The sequence below is a fragment of the Tachypleus tridentatus genome, chromosome 2 (assembly GCF_004210375.1).
Source record: "Tachypleus tridentatus isolate NWPU-2018 chromosome 2, ASM421037v1, whole genome shotgun sequence".
In the NCBI taxonomy this organism is placed as follows: Eukaryota; Metazoa; Arthropoda; class Merostomata; order Xiphosura; family Limulidae; genus Tachypleus; species Tachypleus tridentatus.
Genome location: NC_134826.1, coordinates 127,255,720 through 127,269,891, shown reverse-complemented (window position 1 = coordinate 127,269,891; position 14,172 = coordinate 127,255,720). Strand labels below are relative to the sequence as shown.

The 14,172-nt window shown below is 34.0% G+C and overlaps 1 protein-coding gene across 2 annotated transcripts in view; it reads left to right on the top strand.

Moving 5' to 3' along the window:
• The first annotated feature begins 1,354 nt into the window (after positions 1-1,354).
• Positions 1,355-14,172, top strand: part of LOC143245059 (FRAS1-related extracellular matrix protein 1-like) — a 68,897-nt gene continuing 56,079 nt past the window's right edge. The window contains exons 1-3 of one of the 2 annotated variants that reach the window (XM_076490858.1): positions 1,355-1,487; positions 4,809-5,100; positions 11,849-12,907. In XM_076490858.1, coding sequence (XP_076346973.1) covers positions 4,864-5,100; positions 11,849-12,907 — 1,296 coding nt within the window. In that variant the 5' untranslated portion in view covers positions 1,355-1,487; positions 4,809-4,863. Of the gene's footprint in view, positions 1,488-4,808; positions 5,101-11,848; positions 13,334-14,172 lie in introns of both variants that reach the window. The other variant, XM_076490857.1, reaches the window with a different exon arrangement.

Sequence of the window (14,172 nt, the reverse complement as noted above, 5' to 3'; positions counted from 1 at the left end):
AATATCTTTCATAAAATAAAACATCCCTTACTCTGGCCAAAGGTGTATCCTAAATTCACTTGACACTACAAATGTTTCATAGTTGTATTTAATCATACTGGGTAAAATTCTTCTCCACATCAGCATTATACAAAGTATTTTCAATCGTACCTGTGGATATTTAACCTTGATTTGCTTGAGGAAATCATTTTGATCCACATTGCTTCAGTCCAGTCAGCATGCTCTTTGGCCCAGTTGAATCTCATTTTGTTGGTGAGAAGTAGTTTCTTTCCTGGCCATCAAGCTGGGAGACTGACTAAATGCAAATGAGACTGGATGGTGTGCGTGGTGATAGTGATTCCTGAAGTTTCATGCTATGTTCTCTTGAGACCTTTAAACATTTGACAATTCTGCAGACTTGTGCGTTTTGGAACACGATCGTCAGCTGTTATGAAAGCTTTCTTCCTAACTCTTTCCTTCTGCTGCTCTACAGAATCAGTCTCTCTACACCTGTGCACTCAGTGGCTTAAGTCAATCAGTTAATTTTAATTTGTCTAGTAATCTGCCGTGTCGAAAATCCCTCTTTGCTCAAAATAAATGACTGATTTTCCTTGGAGTTAACTTACAACTCTTGGTCATGGCAGCATCACACACACTTTGTAGAAGATTTAGGCTTCTGAATTGCCTCTCAGTAACAGCTTCTATTTATAACTAAAAAAACGAATGAGGTAATTCCCAGAAACCCTAAAAGCTGATACTGTAACAATTAGACTGTACTTCATTATCAATGAAAGGCAGTTGCACCAACAAGCAATAGGGCCTCAAAACAGGCGATAAAGCTGGAGAAAAGCGGGAAACATTGGTGATGCAATAACATTTTCACAACCACAGCATGTTTACAAAGTATCAAAATATTTCTTACATTGTATTTACTTGGTATATGCGACAACAAGTGAAATTGTCAGAAAATGTCATGTATTTTTGTTGTTATTTATCATTTACCCGATTTTATGTATGTTCAGACATTTCTTTGTTGACTTATTTTTTTCGACTCATCAATTCTGTTCCTAATTGTTCATCTGTAATTCATTTGTGTTTGACAGAGAGTAATTAAGGTTTATTTACTGTTATTGTTATGCAATACCTCATACCAAAATTTCTATAAATTAAACATAAATATAAAAGAATTCATAAACCTATAATAAACTACTTGAAACTTCATTTCGTTGAAGTAAAATCTGAATTTATTCAAATAAATGTACTGAGCAAGTGGCTACTAGTTGTTCATATTGCTTTTTACCAAAAAATAATTCAACTTATATAATAGTTATACGAAAATTTTTCATAGAATACTTTCTGTCAATAGTAATACAGCAGCTAAAAGTATTTTTGTTGTTGATGTTGGATGCAGAATTAGGCTTAAGCGTATTTACAGTACTATTAGCGTTTGATCATTATTATTGATACTCCAAGTATAACAGCAAAAATAATAATTTGTAGTTTATATGGTAAGTTTTATTACATTTTTCAACCAATATACTAATGAAATTATTTCAGTAATACCTATAGTATTTATATTATAAGTGTATAATTTGTAATGAGTGAAAAATGCAGTGGTGTTACCACAGGTTTCGAGACCGAAAAACTGGGATAATATTTATTTCCATACAGTTACAAGTAACTATTGCTAACAGCTCTTAAATAGTTTTAGTTACACAGATACACTTTTTACCATTTACTAAATAATTAGCTATTTATTGCGTCATTTTTAAAAGCACAGAAAAACATTCTTTAAAAGTTAACTAGTGAAATACAAAACGTACCTAAAGATAAACTGTTTTGAACTTACTAAAAAAGTCAAATTTTACCAAAAGAAAAACTTTGCTTCTTCATTCTCATTTTTGCAGCAGGGCAAGTGTTTAAATAACAATTCATGTAGCTGATCTTTGACAGGCTAGGTTAAGAAAATAAAACAGAGACGAGGGGAATACTGTACTTCATTACTTGTTCAAATGTTGTGACCTTTGTCGGGTGATTCTTCAAGTTCAAGCATAATTAAAAAAACAACAACAAAAAAACTGTGTTTAACAAAAACTATACACGTGAAAGTTATGTTAGGGTAAAGAGAAACGAGCAATATAATATTTTTACTGGCTGAATGTGTCTGTTTGGGACAAAAAATAGGTTAAAATCTGGAACATTTGGTAATCCTATCCACACAAAAATGAAAGTGTACCTCCAGAAATACTCATTTCTTAAAAAATTAATCAAATATAAAACTGTGGAAACCAAATTCTTGTACTATTGATTGGTAGTAGTGCATGTACCATTTACAAATGCATGCATATTCAGTAATTTGAAAGAAACAAAAACCTTTATTGATAATGAAACAAATGCAAAGCATGGGGGATCATTCTTACTGTAAATGGATTTACAATTTATGTAGTGATTTGTAGGATTTAATGTAAGGTTCTTTATATTAAATTCTACAAATATTTTGTATTCCATCAGTATACTGGTAGGCTGCTAAATCTCTTTGGTTTGCTTTCCAGCCAAAGAGCTGTGTTTTAGCAAAAGTATAGTCTTTTACAGAAAGTAACTGGTTAGGCCTGTATGTCATTAAGGATTCTTTCTTCATTGATATTACATGCTTAGTGAGGAAAAAAACAAATTCACGAGTAAGGTGCACAGTGATAACTTGTTGGTTAGAGTTACTATTGAACTGAAAATTATACCAGTTAAATTTATCACTTTATATCAACAAAGTACTTGCTATTTTGAATTTAGTTATAATTATCTCAGATGGACCCTAAAACAGTAATAAGATATAGTAGTTAGTAAACATAACAAAACTACACAAAAATGTCAAGAGTTAGATAACAAAATTGTCCACTGGCACAACCTTAACACATGCAAGTTTTCAACAGTGAGTTTTTATTTTCATTACTGCAGTTTATTATCCCTTATGTCAAAAGGTTGAGGTGCATACATTTTGGATTAAATGCCAAAAGTTTATGAGTTGGTGAAGAAGGGTGAACTGGGTTGCTGAGACACTTGGAGTTTTAATTTTTTAACACTATTTAAAGTTATAAGGTTTGTTTTTCTTCTCAGTTAGTTTCATTTTAGTTATATTGGTTTGTACTTTACCAAGACAGGTAATAAATATAATGAATGTAAGATAAATGAAAAACTTTGTGCAGTTTATGTTTAAATTTTAAACTGTATAAATAGGACCAGTGCATATGTTTTACAGGCTATGCAGTATTAAATGCAGTAACTGTCAGTCTCATGTTATCTTTTTAAGGAATCCCTCTTTATTCAATATCTTTAAAGGTTCAATATAAATACTTTTCTCCAGTCAATTTGAAATCTCAATTTGTTCATGTGGTGAAGCATTAAAAGTCAATAGGGCTAACATTATATTAATCATGGAAAAACTGAGAAAAATGTGAAAAATAAAATCTGCACTTTACATTTTTATTTTACCATAACCTTCAATGAGAAAGCTAGTCAGGTTAAATATTTTTAACCTTGCTGTCAGAAAACTTGCTACAGAGACCAAATGTGAGTCCAACTCACTGACCCACCTGTTAATTGCTTTTTGGTCAGTGATAGGAGCAAAAATGTACTCTCACTGTCATGATTGGGTGTGCCATGCATATTACTAGGTTTGCAAAGAGGGTTTAGTGGCAGAAGCCAGTTGTAAGCTTGGGAAATAACTTTATTGTAGATTATGTTAGTATTAGTTTTTGAAAAATATTTCACGCATAGGTACATAATTAGGAAAGGATACTTTAAGATTGGGTTGGCTGTTTTGGCTAGTGGAGAGGTGACGTTGTCTAAGATCTTTTATTATAGTAAAGTAGTTACAAATTGTAGAAGAAAAGAAGAGATGGGCTACAAGTAAAATACTTTAAGTCATTTAGGGTATCAGGAGAGACTGGTATGGTTTTGTACTTGCTTTCTTGGACAACAGAAGAATTGATGTAGGTTAAACAGTTTTTTACAAATATTTGCCTCAGAATGATGGAAAGGAGTTTCAAAACAAATTTGGTTAGAGTTGTGAACTTGATGAATGAGTTGCTTTGTGGTTTGTGCATTTATTTACATTTTTGTTTAAAACTTGGTTTGTTTTAATCATGAATGGAAGGACTACTTAACACTCCTACGAAAAGACATTTCTAGTCCTGATTTCTCCAAGCCCGTTCCTCTGGCTGTGGTTTTGCTAGATAGTAGATAGGGACAGTGGGAATCTCGTTAATCCATTCATTAATGGATTTAAATGGCAATTTCATTTAAATACAAAATTATTAGCCTAATATTAATAACCTTTCAAGTTGCTCTGGGGCCTATTAGGCCCCACTTTTCGTAGGAGTGTTAATTGGATAAAAAATTTATTTTTTCCTTTTCTTTACAATATATCTTTCTGTGGTTAGTTTGTCACTTTAATATCTTTGATCAAGGGATCTTTCTTTTTAATGGGTTTACAGTTACTATAATTTTGTAATTATTGTATCTAAAGCATCAAAGTTTTAAATGTATTTTGAAAATATTTGAAGATTCATTATATTTGTATATATCAATTTCTTTATTTCATGTTGTTTCCAGAATCTTAATTATGATACCAAAATCCAAGGTAGAACTATGGCCAGTAGATATTTGTAATCAATAATTTGATTATGATATTAAAAGTGAAGTATAATGTTGGTTTAAGTGTATGTTAACATACACTATGATATTCATGTCTTTTGTAACTTATGTTTGGGATAGTATTTTTTTCGGTAATACAACACTTACTGAATTTATTATTTTTGATACATTTGTTTCAGATATGCACATCAGTGGCCATAAATGTATGGACAAGCAGTTTACTCTTTGTGAGAAATGACTTCATTTTGGGAATATCATATATTATGGTTAGTGTTTGGACTGGTATGGATTTTGAAACTGCATTCATGTTTTCATGTTCAGACAAGAGACATAGATGTTGCTATTGGCCGAGGTGTATTCCTACAGCCCCAAGACTTGATATTTCATGGCATTGGTGCTGATGATATTTGTAGGTTGGAAGTGGTTTCTGTAGAACCAATGAGTCAAAGAGTTGGTGTATTGGAACCAAAGGTAAATAAGTTAAATCTCTATTGGCAGAAGTTGATTTTTGAGCCTAAGTTTAGTTTCATAAATATGTCCATTATGTTTAGATTTAATGAAATAAATCTCTTTGTGACTCTTTTCAGCAAGATGACATTCTGTTATAAAGGGATGGAAATATAACTGGATTTTTCAAATTGTATCAAATAAGATTTCTGTAATGCTTGCTCATAAAATCAAACTTAAAGAAATAGTTTCTTAATGGGGAGGGAAGGATGATCCACCACAAGACTGAGAGCAAACAGAACATGACGTGTGACTAAACTAATATGGTGGGCTCAACAGAGAAGATCCAGTATAATAAAACAGAGGGATCTTGACTAGGTGACACCTAAGTTATTGCTGTTTGCCACCACCATTGAACTGTTGGTATGAATCATCCTCAGACAATGTCTGTTTGGAGGTTGGAAGTGATCCAAAGCTCAATGACAGCTAGAAACCCAAGGATGTTTGTATGTAAGGACTGCTTGTTGACAGGCAAATGACCCAAAGCTTCCTAGTGATTGATTCATACACCCCAACCATGAAGGAATGCATTCATAAACAGATGAAAACCTGGGCAAGGAGGAAGTGGGATGCCCACAAATGTAGGGAAGAAAGAAGTGAAATAGTAGCAGCCAAAAAATCCCAAACAAGGTTTCATTAATTGTGCAGAGTCCACTAATTCATATTGCATTGTGCCATATCCTTTTGATAGTTCCTTGTTGGTTTGCTCAGCCATTATTTCCACATTTGAACCAACTCCAATTATTCCCTATGTACTCCTTCCTTTCTTTCTCACTCTTCTTCCTAAACCCCATCCTGCAGTTTACATCCTCCATTTTCAAGTCTGTCTTTTGTTCAGTCCTCAGTAAATAAATTGTTTCTTCCATCTTGTAGCTTTCCATTTGGTGCAGTTCATACATTTTTCTTCCATTGAGGTATATCAATGGAAGTGGAAAGTTTTTTACATGAGGTCCAATTCTCTGGAATTTCCAGCTGTTCAACATACTGCAGCTGGAGTGTCTGAATTTCTGGTGTGGATTTTCAACTAGGGGTCTTTGGTCTCCTCGATTATGGATTATTAAGCAATCTTGTCCCATACTTCTTGGTTTTCTCATTACTGTAGAGTCTTTGTTTATACACACTTTACTACCATACCTATCTTTCGTTTTATCTGGATCAATCATTCTCTCTATCTCTCAACTTTTCCAAATGATCTAGATATACTTTTGTGTCCAATGCATACCTTTCATTACATGGCTTCCTTCCATTGTTCTCATTCCTGACTCTTTATCCCTTTGTAAACTTCTTGATCTAGAGATCTGTCCTCTTCTACCTTCACCATGTAGGTTTGTCTTTTGATCCAGTTGGCTTATTTCTCACAATCCTCTTCCCACAGGAATTTGTTCAGTGTAATTTCTCATCAAATTTGACACCTCTTTTTCTTCTCTTCTTCTCTTCATTGGCCATTGTAGAAATCCTGCAATCAGGCATATGGACCACATCTAACATGTTCATCTCCCATTATGTACGTTGTATTGCATTTTTGGTTTTCATCTTCCATCTGTGGCTATTCTTCATTCTTTGGTGTGACTAAGACTGAGTTAGTCTATATTAATGCTTTCTTTTATTTCAGGGGCCTATCCTTCATATTTTTATTACATGGATATTACTCTGTGGCAAGTGGTGCCTAACCAGGTTTTCTTCAATTCAAAATCTGCACTGTACAGCTATGTTGACTCTCACTTTCCATTCCATGGCTTTGCATTGCTTGAAGGTGAATAATTTTTCAGTGTTTCTATTCAAACCTGTCCATTCCAGATTGTACCACCCATAGCCTCCTTTTCAAAATAGGGTTTCATAATCACCCATTACAATGCCTCAAGTAAAGACATTTTTCCAGACTCTCCTTTGCATTTTCACACACCTCTCTTTACATGGAGTATGGAAGTCCTTACTACTTACCAGTTCCAAGGTGCTGGCATGGTCAACTATGAAGGCACTTTACTGAATGTGTTCCACACATAAAAAAAATGAGCCAATACTATTCAGCACAGAGTAGGATGGTGACTTTCTGCTGGTGTAGACAATGTGCTATCCTACAATAAGCATTATATGATTTCGATGGATTGAGACATCAAATTGCAGTTCACCCCTTTGATTAGAATGTTTCATCATCCCCCACACACGTCATTACCCCACAGCTAGGTTTTGGATTTAGAGTGAATAAATCAATATAAGTCCTCACTTATATTCAAGGCTGTCTTTCTCCCTTGATTGTGCTCCCCTTGTGTTGTGGGTCAAAGTGGGGATAATGGAAATTGTTTTGATTCTATCCTTTTGCTATCCCTCTTGGACCTGTTTCAAAAGGATGTTATTGCTTATTTGATGATTCCAGTCACTTTCACTGTATGAGGAGTAGATTTTGTTTACGTAGACTTCCTTTCAATACTGGATGGTGGGTTCCTGTATTAAGATATTTCTCAAATAACACATCATGCCTTGGAGTTTGAATGATTATAGATTCTTTGTGGTATCTGAGGCTTGAAGTGAAGATGGTATTATCCTAATTTTATCCCTGTGTGGATATCAGTTTCCAAAGGCTTGTGTTTTGGATGTAATTGACTTGTCAAATACAGCCCATCATGCTGTAGCCACTCTACACCATGGGTATCATCATTTGTTTATCCACTTTTCTTCTTTGTGGGATTGACTTGTGTATATCTATTTTAGAGTTCATATTATTATTCTCCTTCAATTCTTTCCAACTTGGATGTGCTTCTGTTCTTTTTTTTTGCACTCTTCATGGATGGACAAAGAGTATACCTGGTCAGTAGTGATGAAGTTCTCCTTTTCAAATCTTCTGGTTTAACTCTCTTCATCTACAGTGGTGTCATTTATATAGTGTGTTTGTTCTTCTTTCACACCATTTCCTCCTCCTAATGAGTGTGGGATTATAGTAAATTTTGTGAGTAGAAGGAAGTACTGTATTTGTTTGTTCATCACTCTCTATTATTTGTTTATAATTGTTGGACATTTGGCACTCAGTTCTTCCATTTAGGTTGGCCATGGCCCCATCTTTTTTTCATGTAGTCCAGTGGCCCCATGGACATTTGGCACTCAGTTCTTCCATTTAGGTTGGCCATGGCCCCATCTTTTTTTCATGTAGTCCAGTGGGTTTTTATATATATAGATTACATTTTTGAGGCTGTTGTTTTATTATTCTGTGGATTTTTATCCTTTACTTGACTCTACCATAATGGCTTCTTTGTTGTGACCTCCCTTCTCCTTTTAGAATCATCTTGTTTTGAGTGACAAGTGTTTCTCTGTTTCAGTCTAAAACACCACCTGTGTCTCATTCATTTGAAGGTCTCTCTTCTTTTGTATGCAGGGTAGACTTAGCCTATCTTCTCTTTGCAATATGGAACTTTTGATAGTAAGGCTGTCATATTTTCTTTATTTCCTGCAGGAGTCTTTTTGGTAACTTTCTCTTCTCTTGAGTCCTTCATTCCTCATGGATGTGCCCATGTGTCCCCTTCACTTGTTTCTGTTTCGTCAACATAGGTATTTCCAGAGATATTTTTTTCTCTGATGTGGTTGTATTCACTCAGTTGATCCTGCACATACTTGGATGTCCCTCTTTATCCCACCTTACTTAGGCTTGTGTCTGTTTGGAGCAATACAAGGTTCAGAACTCAGTCTTCGGGCTCTTTCTGCTTATATATATATATATATATATATATGGGTTTCAGTATTGCAGTGTAAGCAAAGCAGTGGTGACACTGTGTTAGCTTTATACCTGAATGGTAACCTGTTCTACAACCATACCTTTTCACTACTCTTATTCTAGTGGGTTGCAGTTCTGAATGTTTGATCTATCTCTGGTACCTAATCATGAGAGGCAATGTTTCCTCTGTCTTTCTATCCTTCAGATGGTGACTACTCTATAGGCTTGCCATTGTCTTCTGTCTCATCTTTCTGGTTCTCTAATCATGTTTCATTTGTACTCCTGTGTTGTCTCCCCTCCACATAAAAGAAAAAGTCACTTGTTCTCATAATCGTTGTTTACCTAGCTCTAAACTTTCTCTTTAGGCTTGTGACAACAATATTCAGTTATTGATCTATCATGCATGTCTTAAAAGCTCATGACCTAGTGGCAAATCGGGTATTTCATCTTGGCCTAAACCTTTTCTGTAGAGTAAATTTGCCATCTATTGATGTTTTCGGTGAATTTGTTTACACTAGGAATCCTATTATCATTGCTTTTTCTACCTTCCTTTTATTTCTTGCTTACACTCATGTAGTATCCAATTTGAGACTTAAAATATGGCTGAAGATGTTTTTTGTCCAATGTGGTTCAACTTCCTTTCATAGTCTTTGAAAATATTTCTTGCAGTAGCTATCACTCATTTTTGTCTTAACCATCTTCTCCTGCACTATTTACCATTGGGACAGGTTAATTTTCTTTGTCAGATGGCCCATAATTTGGGTGGCTTGATAGGGAGATTGCATGTTTTGTAAATTCAACTTCCATTTCCTTTCTTCCTTATGTAGTAATTCCAACTCAGTTCATCTACTTTGTTCATTATATGGTTTTCATTATTATTTCATTTATATTGCTCCTTTTTCTGCCTCTTCTTGTCACAAGATTCTTGTTTCTCTAGCCACTTGTTTCCTTCTTTGCATGATTAGGTAATGTCCCCATCTGGCAAATTTCTTCTTCTACTGATTATGATTCTTTTCTTATTTTTCACGTTTCCTTTCAGCATGTTTGTCTTCTCACAGCCTTTTCTACCTATAACCATCAGTCTTATAGTCAGCTTCCAATAATATAGTGTCATACTATATACACCACCCCCTAACTTTTATCATTTGCCATTCTTTACTCTTTATAGTGATTCTGATGATCAGTTGTTTATTTTTCTTCTAGCTTTTTCAAGACAAACAACATCTGTATATTGTGGACACAACAGAATTCACCTCATGCTTGGTATTGCCATATATAGAATATGTATCTAAAATACACTTCTGCTCAATTACCTCTGTTGATATGGTGTTTTCTGCAAGATGTATTAGTAGTGTCTATATGTTTTATCTTCCAGGCTGTTCTGCACTTTTAAAATCAAAAATACAACATTAATTTCGTGATTACTGTCTTTAATCATGGTAACTTGTCTCTCAGCATTAGATACAATTCCAAATGATTATGCCTGATTCCATGGTCCACATACTGCTCAAGTATTCTTCCCATATGATTTCTTCTTCCCCATTTTTTCTAAAGGCATATTGAAAATCTTTTTTTATCATTTAGTCCCAAACTGTTGAGGAATTTGATATTGATAGTTTTTCATCTGGAAATGCAATCCACTGGTGTGAGATCATGTAGATGTACTTCTCATATGGGAAGTTGGACTGTGTTGTTACTTAGAAGTGTAATAGAAGATAACTCTTTGTGTTATGTACCAAACCATTCCCGATGGCTTGGTCCAGCTCAATGGTTGTCTTAAGACATGGATCTGAGATGCTTCTTTCTGCACCTGCTTGTTGTTATAAGAATTGCATATAAGTATCTATTTTCTATAGGAAAGCCTGACTTGTAACCCAAGTCACATTGCACACTCATACTCAGTTACCCTCCTGTGAGATAATGGTTAGTTGAGCAGTTTTCATTCTGCTCATTTTATGAACAATTTATCTTCATACAGAAATTTTTATTACACTTTCTTTTGCCACACATCTTTCTGACTTGTTGGTGTTAATTTTCTAATTCCCACAAGTGAAAAATATTACTGGTGTCTTTATGGTACTAATAATTGTGTAAAACTTGACATTGACAGATGGAAGCATGTACATATTTGTTGTTTTTGATAGCTTCAGTATTTGGCTTGTTTATGTTACACTTAGGTGGTAAAAAAAGAATCAAATTCTAATATTCAGCATTCATTTATTGATTAATAGAGGAAAACATTTTGAGAGTTAGTGTGTTTTTTTTGTTTGCAAAATAATAGTTCATTATTGTTTAAATATTTTAAAATTAATTTTTTGATGATGAAGTCTGCTGAAACCTCAAAAGAGTAACTGTGAGAAATTTTTACACAAGACTAACACGGGGTTAAGTGTTGAAAATTTGAAACCTATAAGATGCTTATCTTTGATTTTATGGTTGATAGAGAAATGGATGGTGATTTTACTTTCCTATCAACACATCTTGGCTGGGAGTATATTAAACTTGAAAAGAAAGTCCAAGAAATAAACTGGTACTACATCTTGACATAAAATCACATATAAAATATTTGTTAGATTTTCTTCAACAGAAGATCAAGTTAGATCTTTTGTTTAATGGATTTTGGATGAAACTTGATAAATCAGATCTACTGAGAACTTCCTTCTAGACTGATCACCATTGACTTTGAAGCACAAGCATAAGAACAGGGTGGATTGCTTTTCAAGAGTGTTTCAAAGTTTAGAAAGAAATATAGATTTTTAGGAGATATTTTGCTTTTAAAATGCAAGAGTGATGAAGATATGTTTATTCACAAATGTGGTAGTATTTTCTGTGGTTGCCAATTTATAATTCATCCTTTATTAATATATATCAGTTTACAGCAACATATTAAGTTTAGATTGATTAGGTAAAAAATAATGTTTCAAAGGACAGATTGTTGTGTTACTATGAATAAGATTTTTTTCCCATTCCATTTTGATTTACTATGTTTTTTTTAATCTTTTCTTTCAGGTCTTTGACTGTTTCTTCAAACCTGACAGGGTAAGATACACCCACTTTGGCTTACCATTTATGAAGCAGGACATTATTAAGCTATATGCTTACAAGCTTTCTGTTAATAACACCATTTCTCGCACTGTTATACTGACTATCAATATAAAAAGTATCAAATTTGATGTAACAGTTGTTAAAGCTCCACTGGTAGTAGAAGATTTCTTTGGTGTGTCAAAACCTATATCACAAGAAAATCTTGAGTTCTTGTACAATAAGCAGGATGGAGCATCTTGCAAAGTTCGTTTTTCAGTCCATCAAAGCAGTTGGCCTGCATATGGTCAAATTGTAATTGGAAATCAGAGAAGATTCATTGATGTAATAAAAGTTGATTGTGATGACTTGGTGCATGTTGATCTGCAGTATGAGCATCTGAAGCCACCAACTCCAGATAGGGATTATATCTTATTATTGGTGGAAACAAGTGATCCTCACCTTCATGGAGGTAGTTTGGTGACAGAGTGGGTCACTTTACCAGTAGAAATTAAATCAGGATTTCCAAATCTACCACCAAAGGCTTCTTTTTCTAGTACATTTTTGATGGCTGTACAACAGTTCATACTTACTCCCATCACACCAAATGTCCTTTCAGCCTCAGATGGGGAGACTCCAAAAGAAAAATTATTATTTAATGTTAGTACAGAACTCACACCAGATGAGGGCTTTATTGTACATTTGACTGACCACACTCGACCGATTTATTCATTTCGTCAGAGTGATATTGAAAATGGAGACATAGCATATAAACCTTCAACTAAACCTGTCTCAGTAGACCAGACTTTATCAATTAAATTTATAGTATTAGATGCAGAGTTTAAGGAAAGTGATCCAATAGAGCTTCATATTTTTGTAAGGTCATCAACAGCATTGTTTCCTCGTGTATCTGTTAGCTCTGGCTTAGTGCTCCTTGAAGGTCAGTCACGTCCACTTCTACCACAGAACCTTGAAGTTGTGGATAAAGATAATATAGAAGAAGTTCAAGTGTTTGTTTCAGGGGGTTTGAAACATGGTGAACTGAAAGTAGGTGGAAAGTCATATATTTCTTTTAATCTTGCAGATCTAATGGGTGGGCGTGTGGTGTACCATCATGATGACAGTGACTCATCTAAAGATACCATTCACTTAAGAGTGACTGATAAGTCACAGTCTACTTTGGTAGCATTCCCAGTTACAGTTCTTCCAAAAGATGATGATCCACCAGTATTAACAGTAAATGTGGGTTTGCAGTTAGTGCAAGGTGGGTTGACAATAATAACTCCTACCCTGCTGAATGCCACTGATAAAGACTCAGAAGACCAATACGTTACGTATGTTGTAAAGAAAAAGGCAGAATTTGGAGTTCTGTGGAAAAAACATGTATGGGAAGTAGTGGGAGTAGAAGTTAAGAACTTCACACAAGGGGACATAAACAATGAACTTATTTATTATCATCACCTTGGAAACAAGGTAAGTTGGTCTATTAGAAATAACACAAAATAATTAAAATTGGAAAAACAAGTTAAAAGAAGGAGATTCAAATTTTTATGTAATTAGTCTTAGCTCCACTTCTATGTACTAAAAGTCAGGATAAGAAAGTATATTTTTTTTAGAAGAGCAACTATTGTGGTGCAAAAACATCCCTATGCTATGATTTTGATAATTATATGAAAGTAGCATCATAACAAAAATTTTGAGATATTTTTAGTTTTCAAAGCAACTGAGCTACTTAGACACTTCAGTAAGAATCCAAAAAAATATTTAATATTAGCTCGTGTGAATTATTGTGTGTATAGGACGTAATAAATTATATCATTGACAAATGTAAATGGTTCACTTCATCCACTATTTATTTATAATGATCCAACACCATCAGAACTGCTAAGCATATTAAAATATAACTACAAATTTAATATTGAAGTATAATTTGGTTTAAAGTGTATTTAACTATGTTATAGTCTCCATTGTATTCTCACCTAGCTATATCCAAACAGGAAGATTAAATAACATGAGTAAATGAAATGAACTATAGTTTCTGATATTTTTTATAGAATGCATAATTAATTTAAAAAAACAACAATCATACTATTATTGGCGAATGTGAGATATTTTATCTGTTATTCCCCTCAAGGTGATATCCTGTGTGTAGTGAGGGGACCTCACAGGGAAGGTTCTGTATTTTCAGTTACCTCCTGAGATATGGACATCCACCCACATATTTTCCATGTATTGTGACCAGCAAAGGGGAGAGGGGAGAAGATTCTGGTAGTTGAGGAGTACAACCCCAACACATCATTTTGGCCTTGAAT